This window comes from Tenrec ecaudatus, chromosome 1, assembly GCF_050624435.1.
Source record: "Tenrec ecaudatus isolate mTenEca1 chromosome 1, mTenEca1.hap1, whole genome shotgun sequence".
In the NCBI taxonomy this organism is placed as follows: domain Eukaryota; kingdom Metazoa; phylum Chordata; class Mammalia; order Afrosoricida; family Tenrecidae; genus Tenrec; species Tenrec ecaudatus.
The window spans coordinates 29,886,175-29,913,893 of record NC_134530.1 but is presented as its reverse complement, the minus strand read 5'-3'; the positions used below and the strand labels follow the sequence as shown (position 1 = coordinate 29,913,893).

The window sequence follows — 27,719 nt, the reverse complement described above, 5'->3', positions numbered from 1 at the left end:
TCGGCTGCCCCAGCCGCCTGACCTGCTGAGGGTGCGCTGCTAGGCAAGGCATCCGGCCTCCTGCTACCAGGAAGACCCCATCCTAGTAATGGGAACGATGAGTAAGAATAAGGGCAAGCACACAGGCCAACCCATGACCTGGCTCTGTCCAGCTCCCTCCCTGTGCAGCCACACACAAAGCCATATTTATGCTGAGAATCGTCCCCCCCCCCCCCGGGAACTCATGCCCACTGAAGTCCCACGACAGCCTGTCTCCGGACTCCAACCTGCACCCTGAATTTCTTGAGCTCAGCATACATTCTCGAGAGCTTGACTTTGTACCGGGGCTCAGCATCATTCCCACAGGAATGGCATCCTCCCAGTTGCTTAAGACAGGACACTCGGCCGGCCTCCTTTGTCTCCCATCCCTTTACACACCTTATGGGTTAGGACACAGGCTGTTGGTGCCACCCTCCAGTCTCTGTGCACCAGGACATCTGCCCAGGTACCCTGCTCCTAATCAGTGTGGGGTCTGGCCCCTGCATCAGGATCACCTGCTCCTCACTGACATGGAGTGTGGGACTCCTCTATCAGGATGCCTGCCACTGTCTACGGTCTACATAGCAGTCTCGCCTGTGAGACCCTCCTCAGACCACGTGTCCTTTTGGCGGACAATCCTCTAAAGGGACACTGTTGGTGACCACAGGCGACCGCCGTGAAGCCCACTAGTGACTGGCAGTAGGGCCTGTGTCCCACCTGGGAGGTCCCGGCAGGAAGAGGGAGGGTTTCCAGACACCAGCCCGACTGCCCCCCTGAGCCCTTGTTACAGGGAAGAGAAGTTTCTCCAAGGAGGCTTGCTCCTCATGGAGCAAGAGCCATGTCTCCCTGGGCACTAGGCTGAGCTCTGCCCCTACCCTTACCCAGGAGGGTCCTGTGACGGAACCCCCAGCCATCACAGGGTTGGAGGAAGCAGTCATAGGCAAGACGAGGCGGGGTGGGTGTGGGGGTGGGGACTCTAGCAGCTGGAAAAGACAAGGGCATAGAATCTCCCCTGGAGCCTCCAGGGGGAGACACCCTGACGGTGGCCCATGGAGACCGTAGTATGAGTGGACAAGGTGAAGCCACTGCACCGTGGGGCCTTGTTACAGCGGCACCAGGCAGCTCATACACAATCCCCAGAGCTGGAGCAATGCCAAGCGCACAGTGGCACGTCGCCCGTGTTTCCTTTGAGCCAGGTGTACAGCTTACAGACAGCAACGAAACCAATTGGCGGTGCAACCCCAAGTTTAATCGACATGATGCTTCCATCACTCTCAAGTCCCCCCTGTCCTCCTCGCTCCTGCCTCTGGCAATTACTAATAAAGTTTGGTCCCCCTATGTTTGTCTTTTCTGGCCTCTTTAGATAAGTGAGGTCATATTTGCACTGAACTGCTAACCACAAGGTCCATGGTTTGAACTCACCAAGCTGCCTCCTGGGAGAAAGAAGTCTACTTCTGTAAAGATTTAAAAATATCAGGCGACAGGTCTACTCTGTCTTGTAGGGTCACTATGAGTGGCTTGGTGGACATCGAGTATTTGTCCCTTCCTGGTATTGCACTCCCCATCTTGTGTGTCCCCCAGCACCCGCTCCATCTACACGAGTGTACGCATCAAGACTTGGTTTCTCCGACGGGCTGGGTTTATCCATTCACCTGTCGGTGGGCATGTGGGCTGTCTTCACCTTTGGGCTAATGTGAACTGCACTGAGCATCAGGATGCAAGTCTCTGCTTCTATGTCCTCAGCTCAGATGATTGCAATTCTGCTCCCTAAACATACATCTTGTGCAGCAGATTTATCCAGTGCCAGGCCATGTGGATCTACCGCACCAGACCTCTTTTACAGGGAGGCTCCTTCTACCGCACCAGACCTCTTTTACAGGGAGGCTCCTTCTACCGCACCAGACCTCTTTTACAGGGAGGCTCCTTGGAGGATTAGGGAGCGCATCCTGTTTTCAGTTGCTTCCTGTACACTTGAACGTTGGACCATCAAAGGCGACGGATGCACGTGGGTGGCGGTGCTGGTGACGAACACTGAGAGTGCCACGGACTGCCCAAAGACACACATGTCTTGCCTCGGAAGAAGTTCAGCCAGAATGCTCTTAGAGGCAAGGGTGGCTAGACTTGGTCTCACGCACGTTGGGCATGATCTCAGAAGAGACCAGTCCCTGGTGAAGGGCTCCGTGCAAAGCGGAGGGGCAGTGAGAAAGAAGCCCCTCGACAGGTTGGGTGGACACGGGCTGCGACCATGGGCTCAGACATGGCAACAGCTGAGGATGGTGTGGGGGCAGGACGGGGCAGTGTCCTTCTGCTGTACGGAGCGAGTGGCTGTGTTGGAACCGACTCAGTGGCTCCTAACGGCGACGCCAAGAGAGTCACGCGATGGTTCTATTCTGGGATTTGGAGAAAGCGCCACGCTGTTCTGGGAAACAGCCAGGCCATTTTGCACCCCCACCAGCAAACATCAGGGTCCCACTTTCCCTGCCTGCCTGCCCACCTGCTCACCAACATGTCCTCTTCGTCTCTGCTTTGAGCCCAGCCATCTCAGCGGGAGTGAAACACGTGACCGGGATTTCTGAATGAATGAAGCCCAGGCGCTCACTGGCCAGTGCCTGTGTGTGTGGGGGGGGCACTGTGCCATCAAAGGCAGGGTGACAAGGACAGGGAGCTCATTGACGGAACAGCTTGGTGGCAGTTTCCCTGTGGATTGCGACCCGGGAGGTACTGCTGGTGAGCAAAGGAAGGGCCACCACACTGGCCTGAGATGTGTTGGGTCCTGTCCACGCTGGCTGCCACCACGCTTGCTCCCTTACGCCCCAGTCTCCCACCTCCTGGGCTGGCCTTTGGGGCTGTGATAAGATGGGGAGGCCCAGAGTTGGGCTTTGGGAGACGAAGGAAGGTCCCTACTCCTGGTCCTATCTGTCACACCGCTCTGGGCTGCCATCATACCCGGGAAAGTCAGAAGGAGGGGGGTGAGGTCAAGCTGGACTTGGGGCGTTTCCAGGTCCACAAGCAAAACACCCCCCCCCCCCAGACACCTAGGTACATGGGGCATCCCTGTACCCAGTGCACAAAGCGACATTACCAAACTACCTGCCACCAAGTTGATTCCAATTCACAGCGCCCCTACAGGATCGAGAACTGCCCTGTGGGTTTCCTCGGCTTTAACTCTTCATAGGAGGACACCTCGTCTTTCTCCTGAGGAGAGGCTGGTGGTTTCAAACTGCTGACCTTGTGGTTAGCAGCCCAACCTGGAACCCACTAGGCCACCAGGACTCCTCCCAGTGTATTGAGAGGACAGAATTTGGTTCCATCCACCCCGCACTGCCCTCTGTGCCACACTGCCTGGCCACCTGGCCTTTGCATGTCTATAGAACCTGCCTCACTGTACCTGCTGCCCTGGGGCCTCTACACCTGCTACTCTCCCCTCCCAGGGTCCCTGAGGAACTGGTCCCCTCTCTGTCCCCTTGCTGTCCCTGTCCAGCATAGTGCTGGACACCCTGAGGCTCCCAAGTTCTGCTGCTGTGGATTTGTATTTCTCTCCCACTAGATGGCTAGCACGCACGGGGGTCTTGGGAGAGCTCCCTGGTACCCAGGAGACCACTGGAACATGGAGGGGGTTGCTTACTAAAGCCTGCAGCCTGAGCAAGCGGCCCTGCCCTGGGTCAGGGGAGATGCAGCCCCTGCCCTCCACATCCTCCTTTATAGCCAGAATCACTGGGGCAGGGATGGAAGTCAGGAAAGAAAGACTTGCGTGCTCATCCACCCACGGGCTGCTCTTCCCAGATGTGACCCAGGGATACCTGGAGCATATCCTGTGCCAGCCCCTGGGCACTAGGGAGTCTTTGAGGGTAGCTGGACAGTCTGTGAGAAGCCTTGCGAAGGCATTTTGAGGATGTTGCAAATGATGGGAATGGACGTCTGCAGCCAGAACTCTCCCGGAGGGCCCAGGAAAAAGACGGGCTGTACCCAGGAGAGAACTGTCCAGCCAAAGTGGACAGGAACCCCAGTGGCTTGTAAAGGCTCGCCAGAGTCCAGAACTTTCCACTTGCCCAGAGCAGGGACTCTGAGTCCTGGGGTTCTTGAGGCCACCAGGACTAGACGCGAGTGGAACGCCGACTATGTACAACCTCGACCTGAACCTGCCACGGCGGAGCCCCACTGAAGGGGCCACCGGGTGCGCGTCAGGTGCGACAGGAGGCGTCAAAAGTCCTGAGTGTGGGTGGCTTATTCCAACCATCACAGATCTTTGCTCGGCCCTGCCCCCTGCTCCCGCCATTAAAACGGGGTAGCTGCTTCCTGCTGTGATTAACGCGAGGTGCGGTCACTTCAAATTAAACTGGTGGAATGCCACCAGTCACAGCGTCCCTGGCTCAACCGCCTTCAGACATGGGGCTCATCCTAGCTGAGCTGCCACTCTGGCCTCCCGGACTCCTGCCAGCACCCCCACACATGCGGGACCTGCATGGCCTGGTTATCCCCATGGATGGCTACAAGCCTGAAGTGGCTGGAATGTGGCCAGGGGGGAGGCGGGGAGGGAGGACTCGGGGCTGGGGTTGCTGGTAGAACCCCAGAGACCTGTTCTGACCCATGGAAACCCCGTGCATAACTGTGAGCTGCTGCCCAGGCCGGCGCCACCTTGACGGCGGTGAAGAATTGGTGTGTCTGGACTGTGAGGTGGGAGGAGACTGGAGAATCGCACAGACAGCCAGAAGAACAGACAAATCATCTTGGACGAAGCACAGCTAAGTTCCTTAGAGGTGAGGATGGAGGGGCTACAGCCCGCTTACTTTAGACATCACCAGGGCAGGCCTGCTGCTACAAAAGCATCGGGACAGCGGGGGTCAGTGAATCTGACCTCCATGACATGGACTGACACAACCGCCAGGCCGGCAGCTCCTCCCAGAACGGTTCTGCTGCGGTGGATCGTCCTGCCTGTTGGTCTGAAATGAGGGGAGATGGGGGGGGGCAGCAGTGCTACCCACCCCAGGACTACTCTACACAGTGGGGGCTGCAAAGGTTGGCAAGTTGGTGGGCAACCTGGAAGAGGGGGTTGACAGTAGGTGTGAGCAACGACCTTTGCAGGGCAGGACGTATGGAGCATTTGGACATTTTGGTTCCCAGCATCCGAACCATGGTCAGGGCTAAGTCTCCTAGGAGAGGTCAGGGGTTCTAGGTGGACCAGGCTCTGGAAGGAAGGAAGCTGGGACGTGATCTGGGATGCAGTGTCCTCCCAGTGAGAAGCAGGGGGGGGACGTCACTGGTGGGTAGGCAGGGCTCTCTGGTCATGCAGGGCTTGCTGGTGAGGCTAGTAGACGGGGAGCTGGAGCCAGGACCCGCTTTGTGGCCGGACTGGGGCTGACAGAGAGCATGGCCACGTGAGGCCATGGCCCCTCCCAACTTCCTGAGGATTCCCTGCTGCCCCTTCTTCCTTCTGCTCCCTGGGAAATCGTCACCCTGGCTGCACCCAGTGACCTCCGAGGGGAAAAAGGTCATCAGCCACAAAACGGCCTGTTCAGCTTCTCAGCCCTTTGCCACTGTCGACTGCGATCCCGAGGGTGCCAGGCCTTTCTTCCGAGACACCTCCACCTGCCGACTTTCTGGCTCTCCGCCAAGCATGTGGACGGTTTTCACCTCCACAGGGACGTTGCGCAGGGGAACACACGCAACTTAACCAGTCCATGCAGGGGCTTGGGAGGTTCTGGGTGTTGTGGGCAGAGGGGGCCCTGCTCTCAAACAAGGGACTGCGTAGCTTTTAGACTTGCAGCAGCCCCTTGCGACAGTGGCTTCTTCAGGCTGTCATCTCCCAGAGAGATCTCTAGGGGATGGGGGGCTGCTGGGCAGTTGGAACATCCAGTCAGCAGCTGAGCACTTAATTGTTGTACCGAACTCCAGCCGCACTCGGCGCCATCGAGTCCATGCCGACGCAGACCGACCCTGGAGGACACAGCAGAGCCGCCTGGGGGGGTCTCCTAGGATGGAGATCTTTATGGGAGCAAAACGCCTCCTGTTTTTCCCTTGGAGGGTCTGCTGGTTTCTATCTGCTGACCTTGCGGTTAGGAGGGTGGGGTCCCAAGAGAAGCAGAGGACATGCTGTACCTGGTCCAAAGACTAGCCAGGGCCTGGCTGGCAGAGTGGGGGCCCAGGCCGCAGCCTTTGGCTGCCCCTCTGAGGACACCTCGCCAGACCATCCAGCAAGTCAGCCCAGTGGGGAGCTGGACCACAGTCCCTTCATGGGTGCTGTTAGCTGCTGTCTGGTTGTTCTCTAGACCTCCCGTGGGTCCATGTGGGTCAGAGCAGGCCTGCCCTGAAGGTTTTCCTGCCGATCGTCTCCCGTAAGCAGTGTGCCAGGCCTCCCTCAGTGCTATAGGCTGGGCTCCAGGCTTCAGGCTAGCTGTCCAGTGTCACCCACATGTGCTACCCCAGGACCTCGGGGCTCTGCTCCACCGGGGTTTCAGTGGCTGAGTTTTCAGTGGTAGATCCCAGGTGCCTCTGTGTGGACTCGAACCTCCGACCTGGCTAGAGCAAACTGCAGCTCTTCAGCCATAGGCCACTCTTCTGGTCCGTGCATGTGGCTCCAAAGGGAAATCGAACGAAACTTTAAGGATATTTTTCAGATCGTGGTGATTTCCTTTGTTTGTAAAGATAGACTTCTGACGGCCCTGGAATAATTTAAAAATTATTCTGGGGGACAGAGTTGGCTCTTCTGTCTCCAAAGTTTGCCGAACCCCTGGGCTAGAGGATAAGTCTGCTCCTCCCTGACCAAGCTTCTGATGCGGACACGGGGAAATGCATTTCAAACATTCATGTTGTAGCAGTGATCATTGAGGGCAGTTAAAAACCCAATCAACAAGCACACATGGAGCTGCAGGAGACAGAGGAAGGAAGTTCCCCCACCCCCACCCTCACCCACGGCAGCAATCAGGCCTGCCTGCCGAGGTGTCTCCTGGCCCAGGGGTGGCAGCACTTATCTGAAGCCACTATCATTTTAAAATGAATGTTTCAGTCGGAGCTTAGCCGAGTCCCAGGCCAGACGCTAACCAAGAAGGTGGTTTATCTGGGATCTTTAATAATCGCTGGTGTTTGCCCCAGATCTCCCATTTCCAGATCACCTGGTCCCTGCATGTGGCAAGGCAGAATTGGCCAGATAAGAAAGAGGCCCTTGGGCATGAAAGCCTCTGGGCCAGCAGTTGCCAGGGAGAGAGGGGTTGTCCTGTCCCTTTATCATAGTTTCTGAAGGAGGCAGGTGTCCCTAGGGGACTGAGCACCACACACTGGGGCAGCGGTCCGGCATCAGGACAGGAAAGATGTGTCCAGCCTCCAGCCTGCCACCCGTCCTGTCTGCACAGGAGGGAGCAAGGGGCCCAAGTACTGTCTCACCTTGGTAAACATTTGCTGAGTAAATGAAAGGCATCTATGTACAAAGAAGGTGGTGGTTGGGGTGGGGGTAAAGAAAAGAGACAAGGGGGTGGGGGGAGGCAGGGCAGGCACAGTCTTCTCTTGAGATGTTCTATCAGAATGAAAAGTTCCACTGAGACCAAATGATCTGACTCTGCCCTTCCCTGAAGGTCAGATTTAGAACCCAAAGCTCAAGGGTCCTGATGTGTGATGGGCTCTGGCAGAAGAGCTTTGTATCTTTAAAACTCTAATCGCATGTCCAAACAATGGTTGAAGGCCAAACTGACCTGCCAAAGGAGAAAATGGGAAAGGGAACAGACGGGGGCCTCTGCCCCAGGATCCAGGGGGAACCCAGACCTCTTGCTAACACGCCCCTTCCGGCTCCCGGTGAGCCTGTACTACTCCCGAGGTGCCGCTGGGTGGGCCTGCACCCCCACTCTGCATCAGCAGGCAGCAGGGCTCACAGAGACTGGCTAAGTGACCCGAAGGGCCTGTCAGATGGTGGCCACAGCTCTAGAGTACCCAAGGAATGGGGATGAAGTCAAGCACACATGGCTTGAGGCACCTCCACGGGCATGAAGTCCGTTCTCACTCACAGTGACCCTGCTCCATGGGGTTTCCCAGGCACCATCATGATGGGACTGGACAGTGACATCTTTCTCCCGGGGAGCAACAGGTGGGTTCCATCCACGGACCTTCTGGTCAGCACCAAAGAGCCACCAGTGACCCTTACAAGGTCAAGTGTGCTCCAGATTGGGGTCCCTGGGTGGCACAGTTAACCCCTCTACTGTTAGCCTACAGGGTGAGTTGAGGGTGACTTGGAAGAAAGTTGAGGGTGACTTGGAAGAAAGGCCTCGTGGCCAGTTTCCCAGCGGTCACAGCTTTGAAGACCCGTGAAGCAGACGTGCTCGACACACACGGGGTCACTACTCGTCAGAGTCAACCCGAGGGGGCAGCTAACAGCCACAAAAATGAACCCAGTGTCACATGGGACTTGCGCTGAGAATAAAGAATCATCGTTTCCCTTCAGAGGGAACTGAGTGCTCTTCTCTGCCTTTGTTTGTTCAGCATGGCAACCCTACAGAGGTGGCGCAGAGGGGCCCCGCTGCCTATTTCCAAGATGCATTGGGGGGGGTCAGGGTGGGGGCGTTAATAAAGGAAAATGTCAACTTCAGGGCAGCTGCGGTCATTTCCTGAAGCTTCAAGGAACCAGCCCCGGGCTGCCGGAGTGCTGTCCCAGGTGCTGATTCTGAAGATCAGTGAACTGCCCAGGCTGTCCGTTTGCAGTTCAAGAAAAGTCAGAGCTACTGTCTACCACTCCAGGGCCACGTGGTGGGACATCTAGGCACAGCGAGTTCGTTGCCGCCTGCTCAAAGCCACTGTCCATAAAGAGGCACGTAAGGAGTCGAGCCAGGGTGCCTCCACAAGGGCCGTGATGAAGCAGGGAGTGAGAAAGGGGAAGACCACCCACGAAATGGACGGACACCCTAGGCTCAAGCCCCGCAGAGTGGGGAGCACGGCGCAGGCAGGTGGGCAGTTGTTTGTTGTATATGGACAGGGTCGCTGTGAGTCGGAACAGACTTGAAGGCCCCAGTGGCATCTCAGGGCTGCTAACAAACCTCAGCGCCAGCAGTTTGAAACCACCAGCTGCTTCTCGGGAGAAAGACTAGGCTTTCTACTCCCGAGAAGAGCGGCCATCATAAGAAGTCCATGGGGGCAGTTCCACCCTGGCCTGTAGGGTCGCTGTGAGATGGCATCAACTCCCGGGCCTGAGTGACCACGGCAGCAGGGAGCTCAAGGAGGGGAGCACGTCTGTGCCCGGACACGATCTGCTCTGTTGCCATCAGAGACGAGCAGGTGAGGCCGTCTCACGATTTCCCATTTAGCTCCCTTCTAGTGGTGACTAGTAGGGACAAGAGACGCAATAAACCACGTGTCCATGCCCGCTAAGCAAACTCGAAGCCGGGTGCCACCGAGTCCGTCCTGACGCGTGGCACCCTGTGTGCTGCCGAGAGGGGCGGCTCCCCAGGGTTCTCTCCACTGCAGGCCTGGAAGTAGATCACCGGGCTTTGTGCTGCAGCACCCTGGCTGTGCTCGGCCCTCCCAGTGTGCACTGTTGCCCCACCCAAGGGGGCTTGATCCCTGCTACCACACACACACACATACATTTTTCTGCATACATAAAATAACCTTTGAAAACACATTTGAAAAAAAATGCCACTATTCCCCAATAGAATGATTTTCTAAAAATGATGCTACACCAGGCTCTTACCAGTGTGCATCTTTGGAGGACAGGACCACGAACACTTTCATTTTCTTTTGTGCACTTTCTGACGGCCGGGACTTTCTAAACGCACGTGCTACCCGCCCAGACGGTACACTGGTAGTGGGCCGATCCCTTCCTGCTGCAGCTCCTGCCTCAGGCGGCCTCCGGTGGACAGTGAGTCCTCCCCCCGAGCCCGCGCCTGGTGCCTTACCGATACTTCATGCCCGTGCGCTGGGCGGTGCAGCTGTCCAGGGAGAGCCCGTGCATGCGGAGGAAGCTCTCCATGTTCTTGGCCTGGACGGCCGCCCGCACCTCTCGCAGGCGCTGCAGCTCTAGCGTGTCTGTCTGGCGGACAGGGTGCAGGGCCCAGTCGGATGGGCATTTGCTGCTCACGCTCCTTAGGCTCTCGCTGTACGTCATGGACAACATGGTACCTGCTGTGGTCCAGACGGAAACGCCCAGCGGTGGCGGGTTAGCCCGTGTTGCTCCCGGTGCCCCAGGCACAGTCGTTGGCCCAGGGCAGCGAATGCTTCAGCCAAACCCCGTCTAGCCAGAGGGGCTTGGGGATGGGGCCTGGTCCCTCTGGGAAATTAGATTCTGGGGTCCTCAAGGGCTCTGGCTAAGCCTCCTTCCTGTGGCCCCGTGCACGACACAAGCACAGGCGAAGCCGCATTCCAGGCGGGGACGCAGAACCCCCACGTGCTCCCTGTGAGAACGGGAGTGGGGAGGGGAGCATGCAGAAGGCCTGCCCCCGGCACTCACGCCTCACAGCGCTTGCTCGGCAAGATGCCCAGGACAAACCAGGAAAGGGTTGTCCCCGGGGAAGTAGCCTGAGACTCAGAGGGGCAGGGACCACACCCCTCATCGAAGCAAACTCCCGCAAGACAGAGCCAGATGGGCAGCTCTCCCCCCATGAGCCCTAAACCCTGAAGGGTGGGGTTCTCTGGGGTCCGTGACCATAATTATATCACAGCCTATGGAGTTTTGCACCAGAGATGGAGCAGGGTTCATCTCTATGGAGGAGTGAGGTGGGGAGATCTGAGAGCTTGAAATGACCAGAGGCATTGCTAAATAAACAGTCATCTTAAATAAGGGCATCAGGTCAAAGCTGGCTCCAAGTGACCCTCTAGGACAGGGTAGAGCTGCCCCTGTGGGTTTCCGAGATTGTAACTCTTGCTGGGTACAGTGGAAAGCCTCGTCTTTCTCCTGCCGACTGACTGGTGGTTTTGAACTGATGGATTCGTGGTTAGCAGCTCAAAGAGCAGCCACTTCAGAACCAGGGCTCCTAACTGAGGACCAAACACCCTCGAACTAACTGTGTACAAGCTCATCACTAGGGGAAGGGCAACTTGACCCAAAGTTCATCAACCGTGGGTCCTGATCCCACATGAATGGGAGCCTCAGGGAACATGTGGCAGCAGGGAAAGGCTTCTGAACTCCTGGAGACCAGAAATTGGCTCAAAATCCCACAGGCTTCTGGGTGCGTTTGCTCGTGCCGCAAGTTTCTTGGGTGAAAAAGTCATGAGTGGACACTTTTGGGCAGCCCCGACTTTTACTGCAAGCCGTCTCTCTGGTGGGCATCGGATGGCTGTCAAGATGGGGGTTTCGATGTGTGAGGGGGTCAGGGGCAAGTGAAAATAAAGCAAGGGCAAGAGAATGCAGAAAAAGAACTGGTCCATGGCCATCAATTCCACTCCACCTCATCGTGACCCCACAGGACAGGCAAGGACTGCCCCATGGGCTTCTGAGACTCCATCTTTCCGGGAGCAGAAAGGCGTTCCTTCCTCCCACGGGGGAGCCTTAGAATGCTCTGTTTGCACTAATTAATGGAATATCAAATCTGTGACTTGCGGTGGGGGGTGTTGAGAGCATATCTTGCCAGCATCAAAGACCAGACCCCGGGCCCACTGTCCTGGTCCCCCTGTCCCCTGAGATACATCACTGACAACCCCTCCTTCTTGGTCCCTGATTGTTCTGAGGAGAAGCAGGGGAGGAGGTGTAGCTACCATTTCTGCAGGGCTGGTTGCCTGTCCTACCTCTGCCCTGAGAAATAAGCTCCCTATGAGGTCAGGGTCCCCGGGCAGCTGGTTTGGGAGGGTTGGTTCTGTCTGGCTCTGCCCAGCAGAGGCAGGCAGTGGCGTGAGGAGTCTGAGGACCAGTGAGTGAAGACATGGCTTCCGGGTCTGAGAGGGCTCCACGGAGGTCCCAGACCAGCCACCTTGGTTAAGGCTGGCCAGTGCCGGTCCTGGCAGGCAGCATCTCCCTGGATTCTCCACCCACCCTGATACTCACATCCCTCTGTGCTCAGCCTTCCTCCACTGCCTCTGTCGTCCATCATCTCACCTGCTGGGGGCATGCGAACACTCTCTCTCATATTGATTCCCCAGCAGGGCCTTAGCTGTCTGCTACTGACCAACAGAGTGTGGGCCTTCAGAGGGAAACCAGGGCCTGTGAGGGCCCCTTGCCTTCCGCTGTACATCCCTCCCCACCAGATGTATCTGTCACTGAATGTGCCCCTCATCAGGGGCCTCCTCCCGGTTCATGTCAAGCGCTCTGAGGAGCAAGAAAGAAGGGGGGGTGCTCCCTACATGAAGCCCCACCCTCCCTAGGAGGCCGAGGTGCTGGTGCACCCACTGGCCACAAATCACAGGCCCTTCTCAGGCAGTGGGCCACCTCCTAGCTGCAAACCTGCCTCCCAGGGCAGTGCCCACAGACAGGTCAGCGCCAGCCGCAGTAGTGGCCCTTCCTGAGACACAGGACCTGGCCAGCACACACTTCCCATCCAGCTGGCCATTAGCTCTCAAGAGGATCCCCCAGGCAGCAGCGGGCTGCCGGCTCTGCACACGCATCAGGGCCCCAGGGTGCATGGAGACCTGGCGCTGGGCTCTGGGCAAGGGCAGCTTATCTCCCACTCAGTGTTGCCTGGCCTCTCTTTTTGGGGGGTGGACACACTGCAGCAAGATGGGGCCCCACCACCAGCTCTTACCAGGGCTGTGGAGAAAAAGGGGGTGTTGGGACAGGTGCTTGGTGCAGGTGAAACAGGGCCGCAGGCACCAGACCTTACCAGGGAGAGCGGCCAAACAGGAGGCAGGTTTTCCTAAGGGTCCCCTCACTGCAGACACAGGGGTGAGCTGGGTGGTCTGCAGGGGAAATGGGGGGAGAGGGCAGAACAAGTCCTTGGCCAATCTCTTGGCTACTGTGGCTGGGGCTGGAAGGTTGCCTTCTCTCAGGGGTCTCTGACTCTGATCTTCCCACGGGCACATCTTGAAGGGCTTCCCACATTGGGCAACCTCAGCTCTCCCCCACACTGGCCCAGGGGGGGCATGAGGGACAGGACCTAGAGCCCACAGGTGGGCCTGCGGGGCAGTGAGCCTGGCTGTGGTCATTCACCCTCATAAGGTGCTAGAGGGAGGCCTGACTGGACAGAGTAGGGAGGATGGTGGGCACAGAGGACAGAAGGGGATTCCTGGGGTCCTCAGTGCAGCCAAGATGGTCCACCGGGGGAGGGCAGAAACCTGCTCTTGGATGTAGCTGCCTCCTCACTGCAGGGGTGCTCAGGTCCCCCTGCCTGATGGTGATGCCAGTAGAGTTGGGACCATGAATGAAAACACCTGTCAAACGCTGCCAGGTCACCTGGGGCTGCTGCACCTGCTTCTCCATCTAGGGGCTGGAAGGCACACTTCGGGCCTCCATGGCTGGACACTCAGCCCCTTGCCCCCCCCCAGTCCCCAGATAAAGCAGCCCCCTCCTCAGTAGCCCTTGCTGGCCGGCATGGTCACTGCACCTCCTGTCCTGTTCCTGGCTTGCCTTCTGCAAATCTATTCTTGTCGATTGTGGGGTGTGTGTGTCTCAGGGGAGTTCCTGTCAATTAGCAACACGACACGGAACACTGACACAAAGATGGCAACCTCATTAAGTCAGCCGGAAGCACTCCTCCCCCCCCCCCATCCCAGTCTCTGCATTTCTTGCTGGGGGTCTGTTTCAGGCGAGCCACCAAGACATGGAACCCGGAGACCGAGGAGGGTGAGCGGTGGGAGAGGAGAGCGAGAGTTCCGGAAACCAGAAATGCGGCGCTGGGGGTGGGGGTGGGGGGAGGGAAGCTCGCTCCCAGATGCAGCAGTGCCAACACAACACTGTTTGTGCTCCAGAACAACCGCGCACCCAGGCCCCAGCCCCCCAACCCCCCAGCCTTTCAGCCCGCAGGCAGCAGCCACACCCTGCCGGCCACCCTGAACTCACAAGGTCTGAGCTGGCCCCTGCAGAGGGAGACAAGGCAGCTCAAGCCCAGGCCATCAGCTGAGGACACTGCCAGGCGGGACCTACACCCTCACCTCCTCACGCACACATGCCCATGGCCCGGCGGTTCTAGGCTTTCAGCTTCCGGCAATGTAGAGGGTCTGATTCCAGTTCAGCTAAAAGCATCCCCCCCACACCCCCAGCACACAGACAAGAAAAGCACCTGCTCCCATCTGCTAGCTCCGTCGGCCCCCAGGGCAGCCCCCTGTACAGGAGGCGGGACGGCTGCTCCCAAAGCAGAGATGGGGCCGCTCACCTGCTGTCCTGCTGCTGAGAAAGGGCCCAGCCGGGGATATGGGGGCTCACCAGCCGCTCGGATACCCTGGTGAGATGCTGCTCGTGTTCGGGAGTGTCGCTGCCCGACCAACGGACCAACCCGCGTCAGAAGTGGTTGGCGAGTGAGCTGGGTCCCACAAGAGCCCAGTTCCGAGACCCGGAGTCCATTAGTTCTATTAGGGTGTTTTCATCTCGGCGAGCACGGCTGAATTATTCACGAGCGCTGCTGCCCCTAAAAGCTTAGGAAGTGAAGTTCTGGGCGCAGCCTGGCGGCCAGCTCAGGGGCAGGGGCCTGGTGCTGGGGAGGGGAGCCGTCCCTTGGCATCCCCTGCCCTTCCCTACCCCAGGTAGAAAAAGGGCAGAAGGCAAAGCTTGCAGTTCTGCCCCATCCAACTCCTGTCTGTCTGCAGCGTGGGTGAGCCGTGGTCCGTGCTGTGTGGAGACCCCTCCTCCCCTCCACCGGGATGTGCCCCAGATTGGAATGCCCTACTCTGCCAGCAAAGGCTCTGGAAGTCCGTCCACACGGGGACCCAGGGACCCTTCTTTGGCACACATGTGTTGATCTGGGCTCGGGGAGGTGGGTTCACAGTGTTCCTAAAGAGGTTTAGGGGTCAAGTTCAACTCGGAGCCCCCTGCCCCAGGGTCACGGCTCTGGAGATCATCTTGGAGAGGCCATTATCTGCTGACCCAAACGCTCGAGCTGCCTGTGGAGGCGGAGCTGTCTGCCCACAAGTCCACAGGAGTCGAGCCTGACTGGGGTGGGGAGTGGACTTGAGACCAGCGGGTTGGGGCGTGGGGGAGGCTGGGAGCAGGCTATTCTCTGTAGAGGCTGCAAGTGGTGGACTGGACGGAGTTTCTCTAAGGCCACCCCTGGTCCCTGTGTCATTGGTCATCTCATATCCCTGTGTATTGCTGGGGTGGCGGCGGCGGGGGGGCGGGGCAGCAGTCTCACAGGTCCTCCCCATCTCCAGGCAAGCTGCTCTGTTAACAGAACGTCCATCCCTGCACAGACCTTCTTAAAACCACTCCCCTGCCCATCCCTGCCCGGTCAGGTGCTCAGCTTTGGTCTCCTTTTTCTTCCCCAACCTGTGCCTCTTTCCCCCAGACCTCCCATAGTTCAGACTCACCTCCTCCTGGGCCATTACTGGCCTCTGGGTATCAAACACACCCTGTTTCTCTGATCCAGCGGACTGCCGGCCACAGCACAGCTCTGGGCAACGCCTTGCTCACCCACCACACGTGCTCCAGGGCAGGGAGCTGGCCTTTGGCTTGGCGTCCTTGACTGTCATAACCTGGCTCTGCAGCTCCCCTACTGGTGGGAAGAATGTACTTCCCGCCCTCTGGCTTTGGGTTTGGTTCTGGCTGGCTTTCTCCAGAGGAGCATGAGTGAAGTGACGGGTACTGGTCCCAAGCACAGGGCCCAACAGGCCGGGGTTGCACCCACTTGTCCTCCAGCGTGTCGGCCCTGAGAGGTCTATGCCTGGAGTCTACCACCATCGCCACCTCACCAGGGGGCTGTGGACTCAGGGCGGCCAGCCCCTCCCCTCCCTGCAGGTCAGAGTAGACACGTGTTCCACAGGCTTTCCCACTGCGGATGTTCTGGAAGTGGAGCACCAGGCCTTTCTTCCAAGGCACCTCTGGGTGGACTCAAACCCCCAGCCTGTCGGCTCGCAGAGAATAATGTTAACATCTGCGCCCCACAGGATTCTAAGCAGGGAAGTCAGCACTGGTGAGGGGTGGTCAGTGGGTGGTGGTGGCGGCAGGGGGGAACACACAGGCCCAACCGGCAGTGTGGATAACTGCAGCCAAACTTGCCCCGAACCAGGCCACCCCAAAATGTCTCGGTCAGAGGCATGTGCCTATCGGTGCCTGTCCCGGGGCTACATGGCCACAGCTGAGCTGTAGAGGTCCTTGTACTGCCCCCCACCCTCGGGAGCTGTCACGAGAAGGAGGCAGGTGCCCAGGACACGCTGGTGTTGTCAGAGAGCTGGGATAGACCGGGTGTCCATGCCAGGGGCTGGCTTCAGTCAGCAAACAGTCGTTGGTGTTTGCAGTCCCTGCGGGGGGAGGGTGTGGGGTGCAAATGGCGAACATGTTCAGCTGGGAGGGCACTCAAGTCCACCCGGAGGTGCCTCGGAAGAAAGGCCTGGCACTCTAGGTCTAATCAGCCCTTGAACGCCCTACGGGACCCAGTTCTACTCCGACACACAGGGGTGCCCTGAGTCAATCTGCAGGTAAGAGCCCATGTTCATTGTCCGTGGGTTGATGACCCCACCTCACAGAGGCACCCAGGATGCCCAGTACACACAAGACCCCGCCCACCAGAGGTCACCATGAAAGCCTGCCCGTGTGCCCACATGCAGTCACCCACCAGACATCCAATGGGCAGGGCCGTTGGATCCCGCGGGCCTTCCAAGTGTGGAGCTAAGAGGCCCGGAGACCCATCTTCAGATGGAGGGAGGGGGCTCTTCTTACTAGAGAACTGGGAGGGGGTGCCTAGCCCGAAGGCTTCCTAGAAGGCGAAGACTGTTGGCGGTCAGGATGACGAAGGTTATCGGGTGGTATGGAACATGCTCTCGCCCGCACACCCCATCCCTGGTGAAGCATTCGTCCTCTGCTCTGCTCCTCTGGCCTCGCTCCCTCCCAGGGCAGCAGAGGGCAGGGTTCCCTGAGGGTGCAGCTCAGGAGCACGCCTAGCTTCCCTGGCCAGTCCTCTTGGGATGGGTGCCGCACCTTATGATACACTTCCCACCTAATAGCAGGATGTCAGAGTCCAATTTCAAATCAATCTAGTTGAGACAAGACCTCATCTCGCACACACTTCAGGACAACCAGAGACCAGGCTCTTTGTAATGAGGGATCAGTGATAAGCATTAGCCCGCACCCCAGACCCTGGGCACACTCAGCAAGGTCAGTGGGGAGGACAGGGCCAGGTAGGAGTTGGGCACCGTCACCTACATTCCTGGTCTGGGCTTCTTTGGTGGCACTAGACACTGATGCCCCATGGCTTGGCCACCGGTGAGCATACATGTTGCTCAGAGGCCCCATCTGGGCAGACAGCCCTCCCTGGCCTGGTTGTCAAGAAGCACCAACTCACTCCCGGGACCTGCGACCAAGGCTGCACCTGTGTGCGCAGAGGGTGGCAGGGCTCACTGACCCCATGAGCCAGCATGACGGACACTCTTCTGATAGGAGGAAAAGGCAATTGAACTTCTAGTTAGAGATGCTGGCATTGAATTGGTCTATTTTGTGGATGAAGACCAAGCTGCCCGGAGGGAGGGACAACGGGCTGACGGTCTGTAAGCTAGGAGAACGCGGGCTTCTTGATGGCCCCTCTGTACACCTCTTACCCCACTAGCAAACAGCCACCTCGCTGATCTGCCACAAAGGAAACCAATCGGGAAGGCATCAACAGGAGAGGTGATATCAGTGCCACATGGCCCAAGACGGTGCCAGCCTTGATTTCCCCAGGGCTCTGTGGGCTACAGATCAGCCCGGCGCTGCAAGGGAGGGGAATGAATACGGGCAGCAGGGACTGGGGGTGGGAGCACTGGGTTCTTCCTTCTGATGGCCTCAGACCCTCAGACATGAGAAAGCCTTGCCCACCTCTGCCCACCACCCACTGGTCGATGTTTGGATGACAGCCTTGGTGGGGAGCACGGCAGATTTCAGGAGCCCATTTGTAGGATTCAGAGCAGATTAACATGCACAGTGAATGGGGCTTTCTTGTTTCTTTATCCGGATGTTTCCATGACACTGGCTGAGTGGTGCCAAGAAGAGGTCACTAGAGCCTGAGTCCCATGGGGGAGGTGGAGGGGCTATTTCAGAGATGGCCCCAGCATGCCCACCCGCTCCCTGGCCTTCGGCTGGCCGGATTTTAGGGAAAACGAAGGGCGTGTTACCTGTAAAACTGGAGCTGTCTTTTGGGGCTCCCATACCGAGTACTTCCGAAAGCAATGGAGAAAAGAGAGAGAAAGGAGGGAGGGAGGGAAGAGAGAGGGTCCACAATTCACATTAACCACAGGACATGCCTGCTCTAAAAGCATCCCACCCCTCTGCCCGGTTTCTGAGAGGAAGGTACCAGGCACCAAACCCTCTGCAGCAGCGCCTCCTAGTGGCAGATGGAGGCAGCGCCTGGGAGCCATCTGGTCACAGAGAGGTACAGCCCCGCCTGGCATATACCAAGGTTCAGCACCCAGAGCAGGAAACGTGGGAAAAGGGGACCCTCCTGGGTGACCGCGTGCTGGGGTTTTGATACAGAGCATGTTTTAGAACAACACTTCGAAAGCCTCACACCATGATATGCTGGCCGTCGCACTGGTCCGGCCCCAGGTGACTGGGGAAGCCCCTGAGCTCTTGTGGGGCCCCATTCCCCTGGGCTGCTCTGGCTCAGCGGCCAGAAATAATCCCAAAAGGGTGGACCCACCATGGGATGATGGGCGCTGGGGATGGGACAGAGCGGCCTGCTTTGGGACTGTCCTTGACCTGAACTGAATGCCTCCTGCATGCTGGGCCCAGGACCTCAACATCGGTGACTTCCTGGCAACACCAGGGACTGAGCTGGGGCATTGTGTCCTCAGAGGCTGGGGTGCCCTGGAGGACCCGACCAGACATTCAAAATGGGCAGCCAAGGTTCCCCCTGGGACTGCCGAGAAGGTGAGGCTCTTTCTAGGTGCTGGGGGTAGAGGGTGGGACGCCGGGAACCACAGGGGCCTCGTGGCCCACAATGCGAGAGGGCAGATGCAGGAAGCGGGGAGGGGTCGCCTCGATTCTCCAAAGAAATGCCCCAGAGGAGCCAGGGACAAGACAGGAGTGGAACGAGGCTCAGTCTCAGTGGGAAAACCGTTTCCCCTCCCGGCTTTGGCTCTGAAAAGCTTTCACTTCTCCTGGGGACAGCACTTGCCTGGGGCATTCCCCCCCCCCCTCGCACCCCGCTAAGCATAGTGGGAGGCAGAAGGCCCCTGTGGTCCCTTGGTCCTCCCACTTGGTCCCCTGACAGTCCAGAGGGGGCAGGGTCGGGGACTCACCTGTAGATCATCCCGGGGGAGCCGGTCTGCCGCAGAGAGAGCCGAGCAGGGGAACCTGTGGTCGATTCCGGATACATGGAGCCGGCCTCACTCGCCCCGACCCTCAGTTTTCTTCACGGAGGAGTTCTGAGAAGCAGCAAAGAAGGGTGCGGGGGAGGCAGTTAGGGAGATGGGTCTAACCTGGCCAGGTGGCCGAAAGAGGACAAAGGCCCCAAAAGGCAGCCGGTCTCACTGGGTGCTCTGTACATCCCTCAATGGACGGACAGTCAGAGACAGACAGACATGGGGGATAGGTCCCAGGCAGAGCCTCCGAGGGCTGGCTCTGAATGACGTCGAAAGGGACTTCCCTCCTCATTCCTTCTCCTTCTCCAACCCCCACCCCCCCAGTTCCACGAGGGTCCTTTCCCCCACCCCCACCCCCACCCCTGGCTCCCACTGTTTCCAAAAAGTAGCCAACAAAACGCCAGGACTAGATCATGACAGAATACAGTCCAGTGTCATGGTAGAAGATGAGGCCCCTGTGGTGGAAGTCCTTCAGAACCCAGTGGCCGCACTCACAACCCAAGCATATGGACGGTGCCGAGGACGGCGCAAGGCAGAGCACTGCTGCCTTCTCTGGGGTATTCGGTCGCCGTGCTTAGAGCTGACTGGTTGGCAGCAATTAAAAGTCTGAACAGAGAAGCTCGGGATGCTGGCACCCGCCAGCCCTGCCTGGGGCAGTTGACCTGAGACCTTCCCTGGCTCCAACGCTGTGCCAGAGACACCTGGGACTCTGCCTTGGAGCCAGAGCTGCTTCGGGAGGACACAGGGCCTCCCTTCCTTGAGCATCTTGCTCCCCGTGAGCCCTCTGCCCTCTTCATCTGGAAGAGGACCACCAGACCCTCTAGACATTTCAGGGCTAGCAGCACTCCCTGGGATGTGCTGCAGAAGCCCCCAGAGACTCTGACGAGAAGATGATTATGAATCCCTGGGGAACAGGCCTTATCTGCCTCATCCAGGGACTCTCAAACTCTGGCAGGTCCGACTCACTGGGGGAAGAGGAGACCTGGTGGTACAGTGGTCAGGGTCGCTGGCTGCTAGCTGAAAGGTTGATGGTTCAAATCCACCAGCCACTCTGTGGAAAAAGTGCGGCATGCAGTCTGCTCCCATAAAGACCTCTGTTGCCATCATCCTTTTCAAAACATTTTCTTTCTACTTGAGCCCTTGGTATCAGCTCATTTCCCCCCTCCCTCTTCCACCTTCCCTCTGCTGTGAACCCTTGATCATTTATAAATTATTTTAATATCTCACACAGACCGCTGTCTCCCTTCACTCACGTTTCTGTTGTTCATCCCCCTGGGGGGTGTGGGTTATACATCGATCATTGTGATCAATGTAAATAAAGCTTTACTGGAACACTTCCACACAGACCCATTTGCTTATATCGTCGACCACTGCACTGCAGCAGAGCCTGTGTGGCCCGGGCGGCCCCATCTGGTCCTTCACAGGACTGGTCTGCCTAGGTTTTCTCGCCTCCACTCTCCCAGATGACCACCACTCCTCAGCCCCCCTCTTCTTCTTTCTTTTATAAATCATTTTATTGGGGGCTCTTACAGCTCTTATCACAATCCAGACATCCATTGTGTCAAGCACATTTGTATGTATGTTGCCATCATTTTCGAATCACTTTCTTTCTACTTGAGACCTTGGTATCAGTTCCTCTTCCCCCCACCCCTCCCAAGTCCCCTCTTTTCAGACCTCCAACATCTCATGCCCTGTCCCTCTCCCTGTTCGGGACCTTGCCTCCTATGTCACAGAGAAAATAGAAGCCCCCCCCCCTTCGGTCCCCACTCCACCCGACCCCCCAGCACCAGCCCTCAAATCATTCTGCTTTCTCTGTGATACTTGGTGGGGGGGGGAGGGTCCTTTATCTGGTGAGCCGGCAGGGGCATGACTCTCAGGTGGGGTTGGCCTTGTGGCTCAGCCCCTACTGCACGTTACTTCTCCGTGCCTGATGGGGGCTCTGCCATCTCTGGGCACATTGTCTTAAACACACGGACCCTCGGCTGCTCTGCTCCTGTCCTCTTTCTCTCCCCTCCTCCCAAAGAGGTCCTGACCTGCTGCCCCCAATTTCTACCCCCTCCCCCTCATCAGCTCACTCCTGTCTGCCTTCTGCCCTCACCAGTGCACCAATGCCACCCTCTTCCAGGTCGCCTGGGCCGGCTGAGGGCCTCTTCTCTTGCCCCATCACATGAAGTTCTGCCTGCTCAGACTGCCGCCATCACACTGGGGACCCTCAGGCTTACAGCTCCAGTCTCCGTTCCCCCCTGCGCTCCCCAGGGGCTTATTCAGCATCTCCCCAAGGATGCTATCCTAGAGCTCCTGACTCCCCACCCTTCCCCGTGAATAAAAGGGAAGCCCTTCCTTCTGGTCACTCAGTCCAAACTCATCCTGACTCCCCCTTTCCTTTCACACCACACAGCCAGCCATTTACTGACCCTCGGGTTCCATTTATTCCACCTGGAATCCTGGTGCTGCTCATGGGAGAGAGATGGGGCTTCCTGCTCCCCTGGAGTTACAGTCAGAAACTCACCGGGCAGTTCGGCCCTGTCCTGTGTGGTTACTCTGTGTTGGCATCGACTCCACAGCAGTGAGTGCTTCTCCCATGCCAGCCTCCTCCACTCCCGCCCCCTCTGGCTGATGACCACAACCGCTTCCTGACAGCTCTCCCACTTCCACCTCTGCCTCCTTGTAGTCACAGGTTCAACAAAGGACCTGGAGTGATCCTTCGAGAACATGAATCGGGTCATGTCGCCACGTTGCTCAAAGCCTTCTGCTGCTACCACCTGGCCAGCAGCAATTCGACCTCCAGGTACACACTCAAGAGACTGGACAGGAGCCGTGCCCACAAGCTCCTGCGTGCGAAGGTATGAAAGGCTACATCCCATGTCTGGCGCGCACACAGATCAGGGATAGTTCATTTGGCCATAAAGAGAGGTGACGCCCCACAACCTGGGTGGGCCTTGAGGACATCATGCAGAGGGTGATGGAGAACTGGCAGTGGACGCCGCTTGCCCGACACGACGGGTATGACTGGTGTCCCTGACTTGTACACATGAGACACATCGAGTCAGCGGATGCGTTCAGAAAGAGGGAAACCACCAAACCAAACCAGGCCCCAAACCTTCCCACTCCCTCCAGAGTAACCATCAAAGTCTCAACCCCTGCCTCTGGGCCCTACCCCCTCTGCCCCATGTCCTCTCTGGTTTTGCCTTCCCTGGAGCCCCCCAGACTCATGCCCACTCGGCACACTGCCTCCAAAGGGGCCCGTGATCCCACCAAAGGCACCCTCTTTGGGTTCTGCCTGTAGCTCTCAGGCCCCAGATGCCACCAAGGGTTCCCCACGCTTTCAGCTCTTTAAGCAGGGGTCCCCTGTCCAGGAACATCTTCCCCTCCCTGGGTGCCTTAGCTCACACTGCAGCCCCATTCCTCCGCCCCCTCCCCAGCCTGCACTGTGCTTCTCAGTGCTCAGCTGATGGTCTGTGTAGGGTCTGTTCTTCCGCCCACCAGGGTGTCCACTCTGTGGGGGCAGGGCCTGCCCCATCAAAGACACCCAGTATGTAGCTGTGGGATGCATGAATGGAGGGGTGAAAACTGGGTGGGGGAGGGGGCACAGCACAGAGCAGCCGGCCACAAATGGAAGCAGAACACTTCCTGGGTGAGGCGGAGGCCTGGGAGGGGCCACCTGCATCTGAAGGCGCAATGCTTGCTCTCTCCACTGGGGACGTTCAGGGCAGTGACAGGGCAGGGACAACCCAAGGCCTCTGGCTGTGCTTATGGAAGTCTCCTGGAGGAAACACCTGTCCACTTCCCCCCAGCCCCCCTTGTCCTGGGCTCCACGCAGTCCTGCCCTAAAGCTAGACTCTATCTGAGTCAGCAGTCAGCTCCTCCACTCACAGCTGGAGGCCCAGCCAAGCGTGAACCACAGCCAGCCTCCGATGGCCACTTTGCAAGGACCCACGGGCCCTCAAGGCCATTTCTGGCTCTTTCCTCCTCAGGGTGGTGGGAGCCCAGGCCACCACTTCTGACCCTTCAGGGGATGGGATGGGGTGGGGTGGGGGCAGGTCTTGAGATGCTCTCAGGCTCCTGCTTTGCATTCAGGACACACATGCACAGATAGCGGCGGGCCTGCCCAGAATCGCCCTCCTCGGGCTGCAGCTGCTGCCATCCAATCAGAAACGACTGCACCCGCCCAGCGACCAATCACAGCGGAGCCGCATCCTAGCAGGGATGCTGCGCATCCTAGGCTGCACGCTGGCACACGGCTGCCTCCCCCCATTCCATGAAGGGTAGCAGGGGTCGTCGCCGAGGGACCCCAGCAGCTCTGCACTCGGTTCAACAGAGGTGCCACAGGCAGGATGGTGGGGATGGGTGGTGGCAAGGTGCCGTAGTTGACAGAGGAGCCAGGAATGATGTCTGAGCTGGAGGTATGCAGTCTGGGTGTTGGCTCCTGCATTTGAACTTGGCTTGTATGTGACCTTGAGCAAGCAACCTCGACTTATATAGAAAGAACCTGAAGCAGTAGGTGTTTATAATGGCTTGCCTGCACTTTTTAAAGGAGCAAAGTGAAATAAAACATGCAGATGATTTGAGCCCAGGAGGAAAGATATTGGAAAATTCTAGCCCTTATTCTCTCCGCAGCCATGATGATACAGTGACGTAGGACCTTGGAAGGTTGGGGGGTTCCATCTGGGAGCATTTCCTTGTTTCTCTCCCAAGCATATTATTTGGAAAAAATATAAATTTCAGAAAAATTGGGGAGTTAAAATCAGAATACTTACACACACCAACCTGTTCTTCATCAAAATCATCAATTATTTGAACTCTCTGGCTCTCTCTGAGAGCTACACCACTGTTCTGAACTCTCTGAAAATAAGCCGCAACTTCATGGCATCGTACCCTCAAATGTTCCAGCACGTATCTTCTAGGAACAAGGACCTTGGCTGACCCAGCCACAACACTAGGATGGCCTTAAGACATCCAATTCAATATCATGTGACCAAGCCTCGATCCAAACCTCTACAATGACCCCACATACCTTTTATAGCCCACATACCAAGGAGTATAAAAAACCCAAACAAACAAAAAAACTCCGCTGGGTGGAGCTTTCGTAGTATGCATTTTTCTTGCTAGGCAACCATCAAGCAACTCACTCTGAGTCAGTGTACCCAGTGGCCGTGTCGCCTGGGAATCTCTCTGGTCACAGTGAATTTTGTCGTGAGCGCAGTTTCACTGGAACCTTGTTTTTTGTGATGGCTGATTGAAGAGAACAGGGGCGGCTGTGACATTTTGTTTCCTGTTCGGGAAAATGCGGCAGAAACTGTTGTGATGTTGACCACAGCTGGCAAGTACAGCGCTATGGGAAAACCTAAGTGTAGCAGTGGTTTTCTCGTTTTAAAAAAGTGAAATGTTGATTGATGACAAACCTTGTTCTGGACGAAAATGTCAACTTATCATGCATTGGGAGTTCATTCCACCAGGTCAGACTGTTAATCAAGCTTTCTATTTAGAGGTTCTGAAAAGATAAGGTAGCAGCATGTGACAAAAAAGGCCTGATGTGTGGCAAACAGGGGGCTGGGACAATACACCTGCCCATGCAGCCATCTCAGTGCGCCAGTTTTGGCAAAAAATAGCCTGCCTCTCTCGCCCTAAGCACCTGCCTCACCTGACCTTGCTCTGTGTGACGTTTTATTTCTACGAAGAGGCATGTGAAAGGGCAGCGATTTGGTGATGCAGAAGAGGTGAAGAAAAATGAAATGAGGGAGGTGCTGTCAGCCATCCAAACAGATGACTTTGAAAAATGTTTCCAAGAATGGGCTCGCAGATTTGTCAGATGTATTAAGTGGCAATGCAAAATACTTTGAAGGTGAAGCGGTTGTTTTGTAAAAAAAAAAATTAAATACATAGCCTTGAAAAGATATGTTTTTGGGGTACCCCCTTCATGTGTATATACACAAACGTACATATATGCACACGTGTGTGTATATACATATATTTAAACCCAGGACCATCAAGGTTCACAAATGACACTGGCGAGATCCCTCTGGTCTCTTTTCCTCTAGAAGGGCCTGCACCGCACTTATGCCATCTGTGTCGTCCAGGACACTGTTTTTGACAAGCTCAGGCTGGCCGGCTGCCCCACAGCTTGGGCTTGTCTGACGGCTGCGCCTCATGGTCAGACTTTGCTAAGTCTCCCTGGTGCGGCTGTGTGCTTCTGGCACCGCTTACCCGAGCCTGTCACTGGTACAGTGCACTGCCTCCATCACTCACTGCTCACCAGTAACTGTGGGTGGGCCTCAGGGCCGTGCCAGTACCAGCCCCCAGGATCTGCTTGGGAGCCCCTGCGTGGTTTCATGTGGTTCATGCTCAGCTGTAGGTTTGAGTCTGGCCAGAAGGGCCTTGGAAGAAATACTTGATCTACTTCCAAACTATCAGCTACTGAAACCCCCGTGGGGCACAGTTCTACGCTGACACGGGTGGGTGACCAGCAGTTGAAGTTGACTCCATGGTGATGGTTTCTTTTGGCTGCACACCAGCCACCACACCCTCTGACAAGGGGAGTTTCCTTAATCTCAGATTTTCCTAAAAAGGCCAAATGTATCCCAGTTTGGGCTCTGAGTGCAGAGGAGGTGAGAGGCCAGGAAGCCAAGGTTAATGTGAAAAGCAACCCCCCCCCCCCCAAAGGACCAAGGACGGAGGAGCGGAGTGCCATCACCATGACCTCTCCAGGAGGGCCGGGGCCGGGAGTAAGAGGCCCCTTCTGGAGCCCCAAGCATCGGCTGTGATGCGTCAGCCACAGCACACACCAAGCTGCCACGGTCAAGGACACCCCCTGAAGATGCCCCCTGTGGATCAGAGTAGAACTGCACTCTGTGCAGCTTCCAATGGCCAGATTTTCAGAAACGGCTTCAGACAGCCAATGTTTGCGTCAGGAGCTGCGGATGTTAACTGCATCTATACAGCCCAGAGTTGCCCCAGAGCACAAAACCACCATCTTTTCTGTGACCTGAAGCCTAGAGGAGCCACGCTGGTGACCGTGGAGAGACCGGAAGAGGTGTAACTGCTCTAAACCACAAGGACACGGAAGGTGCTTGGGACACATGTCCTTCCTCTCCCGCCGAGACGCCGGGTGCCCCAGACAGCGGCTGCCCCTCTCTTGGGAGCACGATTTGGGGGTGAGTCAGAGCAGGTCTCGTCTCATGGGGAGAAGCCCGTGCTCCTGATCACGTCTGTTGTGGAGTCTGTGCACTTGGGTATCCGTTCTCCCTGTAGTGTCACAGAGGGGAACCAGGACGTCCCAGGGGGCCTGAGGGCAGCATAACCCAGCTCCCAGGTGCCTTCAGCTGAGCGGGGCGGGAGATGCCATGCCACTGGGAACTGGAAGGCAAAGGCAGGCCACCCCCTGCTGTGCCCCACAGGGAACCTGTAGTCTGTCCTCCAAGCTCCTGCCCATTGAGTTAGGGGACCCTGCCACCCAGTGGCTCCTGACCTGACATTGCGTGTCCCAGACAGCAGCACATGGCCCGCAGCCACGACAATTGGAAAGGGCGTTTAATCACACACCGGATCAAGGCCTCATGATTAAAAAACAAAACAAAGTGAAACCAGAGACTCGGCATTTCCATCTTTGCAGTCGCAATCAAAAGCGCGCATACGCACATCGGATCGATGACACTGTTTAAGACCCAAACCGGAGCACGGAGACGCCAGCCACCCCAAAGCTGTGCGTGAACTGTCTCTCCCCGCCGGCGGCACACACACACCTGTCCAGCTGCATGCCACCTTACCTGCACCTGCAGGCCGATGCCCACAGCTGCTGAGTCAGGGCTGTGGACGGGTGGCCTGGGTGCTGACCAGGGTCAGCGGCTAAATGCTCCCACCTGGGAGCAGCTCCCTCCTTCCCTTTCAGAGAAGCAATGATGGACCAAGTGGGGGCTCGCCTCTCACAGCCAGGCAGAGGGTCTGACGGTGTGACCCTTCTGTAATACACACCACGTGCAACCAGCTCCTTAGGTACGTCCGCCCCCCGCCCCACTTTCCTGAGAACTCAACCCATGAGAACGAGGGCCCGCGAGCCTGCTGGCAGGTCCATCTGGAAGGAGGCCTGAATGCGTGTGGGTGACCTCAATGGCTTGAAGCTGGGGGCATGTCGGGGCTGTAACAAGCCAGTCAGGGCTCTGGGGCCCATCCCTCACTGTAGGGGAAACTGAGGCTCTGCTGCTGTGGGCTGCACTGTGCCCTGGCCCCCTCAGCCCTGCACCTGAGCCCGTGGCACCTGTTTGGAGATAGGGACTTTACGGGGGTGACTAGGGAAGAAGAGGTCATATGGGATTGCAGGGTGACAAGCGCCTCTATAGAAGGAAGAGATGCCACAGACCCAGAGACGGCCACGCGAGGGAGTC

The 27,719-nt window shown here is 57.4% G+C and overlaps 1 protein-coding gene across 2 annotated transcripts in view; it reads right to left on the bottom strand.

Annotated features, from left to right (window-relative positions):
- The window catches only part of KCNAB2 (potassium voltage-gated channel subfamily A regulatory beta subunit 2), an 83,426-nt gene that overhangs the window by 34,835 nt on the left and 20,872 nt on the right, over positions 1–27,719 (bottom strand). The window contains exons 2-3 of one of the 2 annotated variants that reach the window (XM_075550474.1): positions 19,279–19,404; positions 18,154–18,195 (exon numbers count right to left, since the gene is read on the bottom strand). In XM_075550474.1, the coding sequence (XP_075406589.1) occupies positions 18,154–18,195; positions 19,279–19,355 (119 nt within the window). In that variant the 5' untranslated portion in view covers positions 19,356–19,404. The remainder of the gene's footprint in view (positions 1–18,153; positions 18,196–19,278; positions 19,405–27,719) is intronic. The other variant, XM_075550484.1, reaches the window with a different exon arrangement.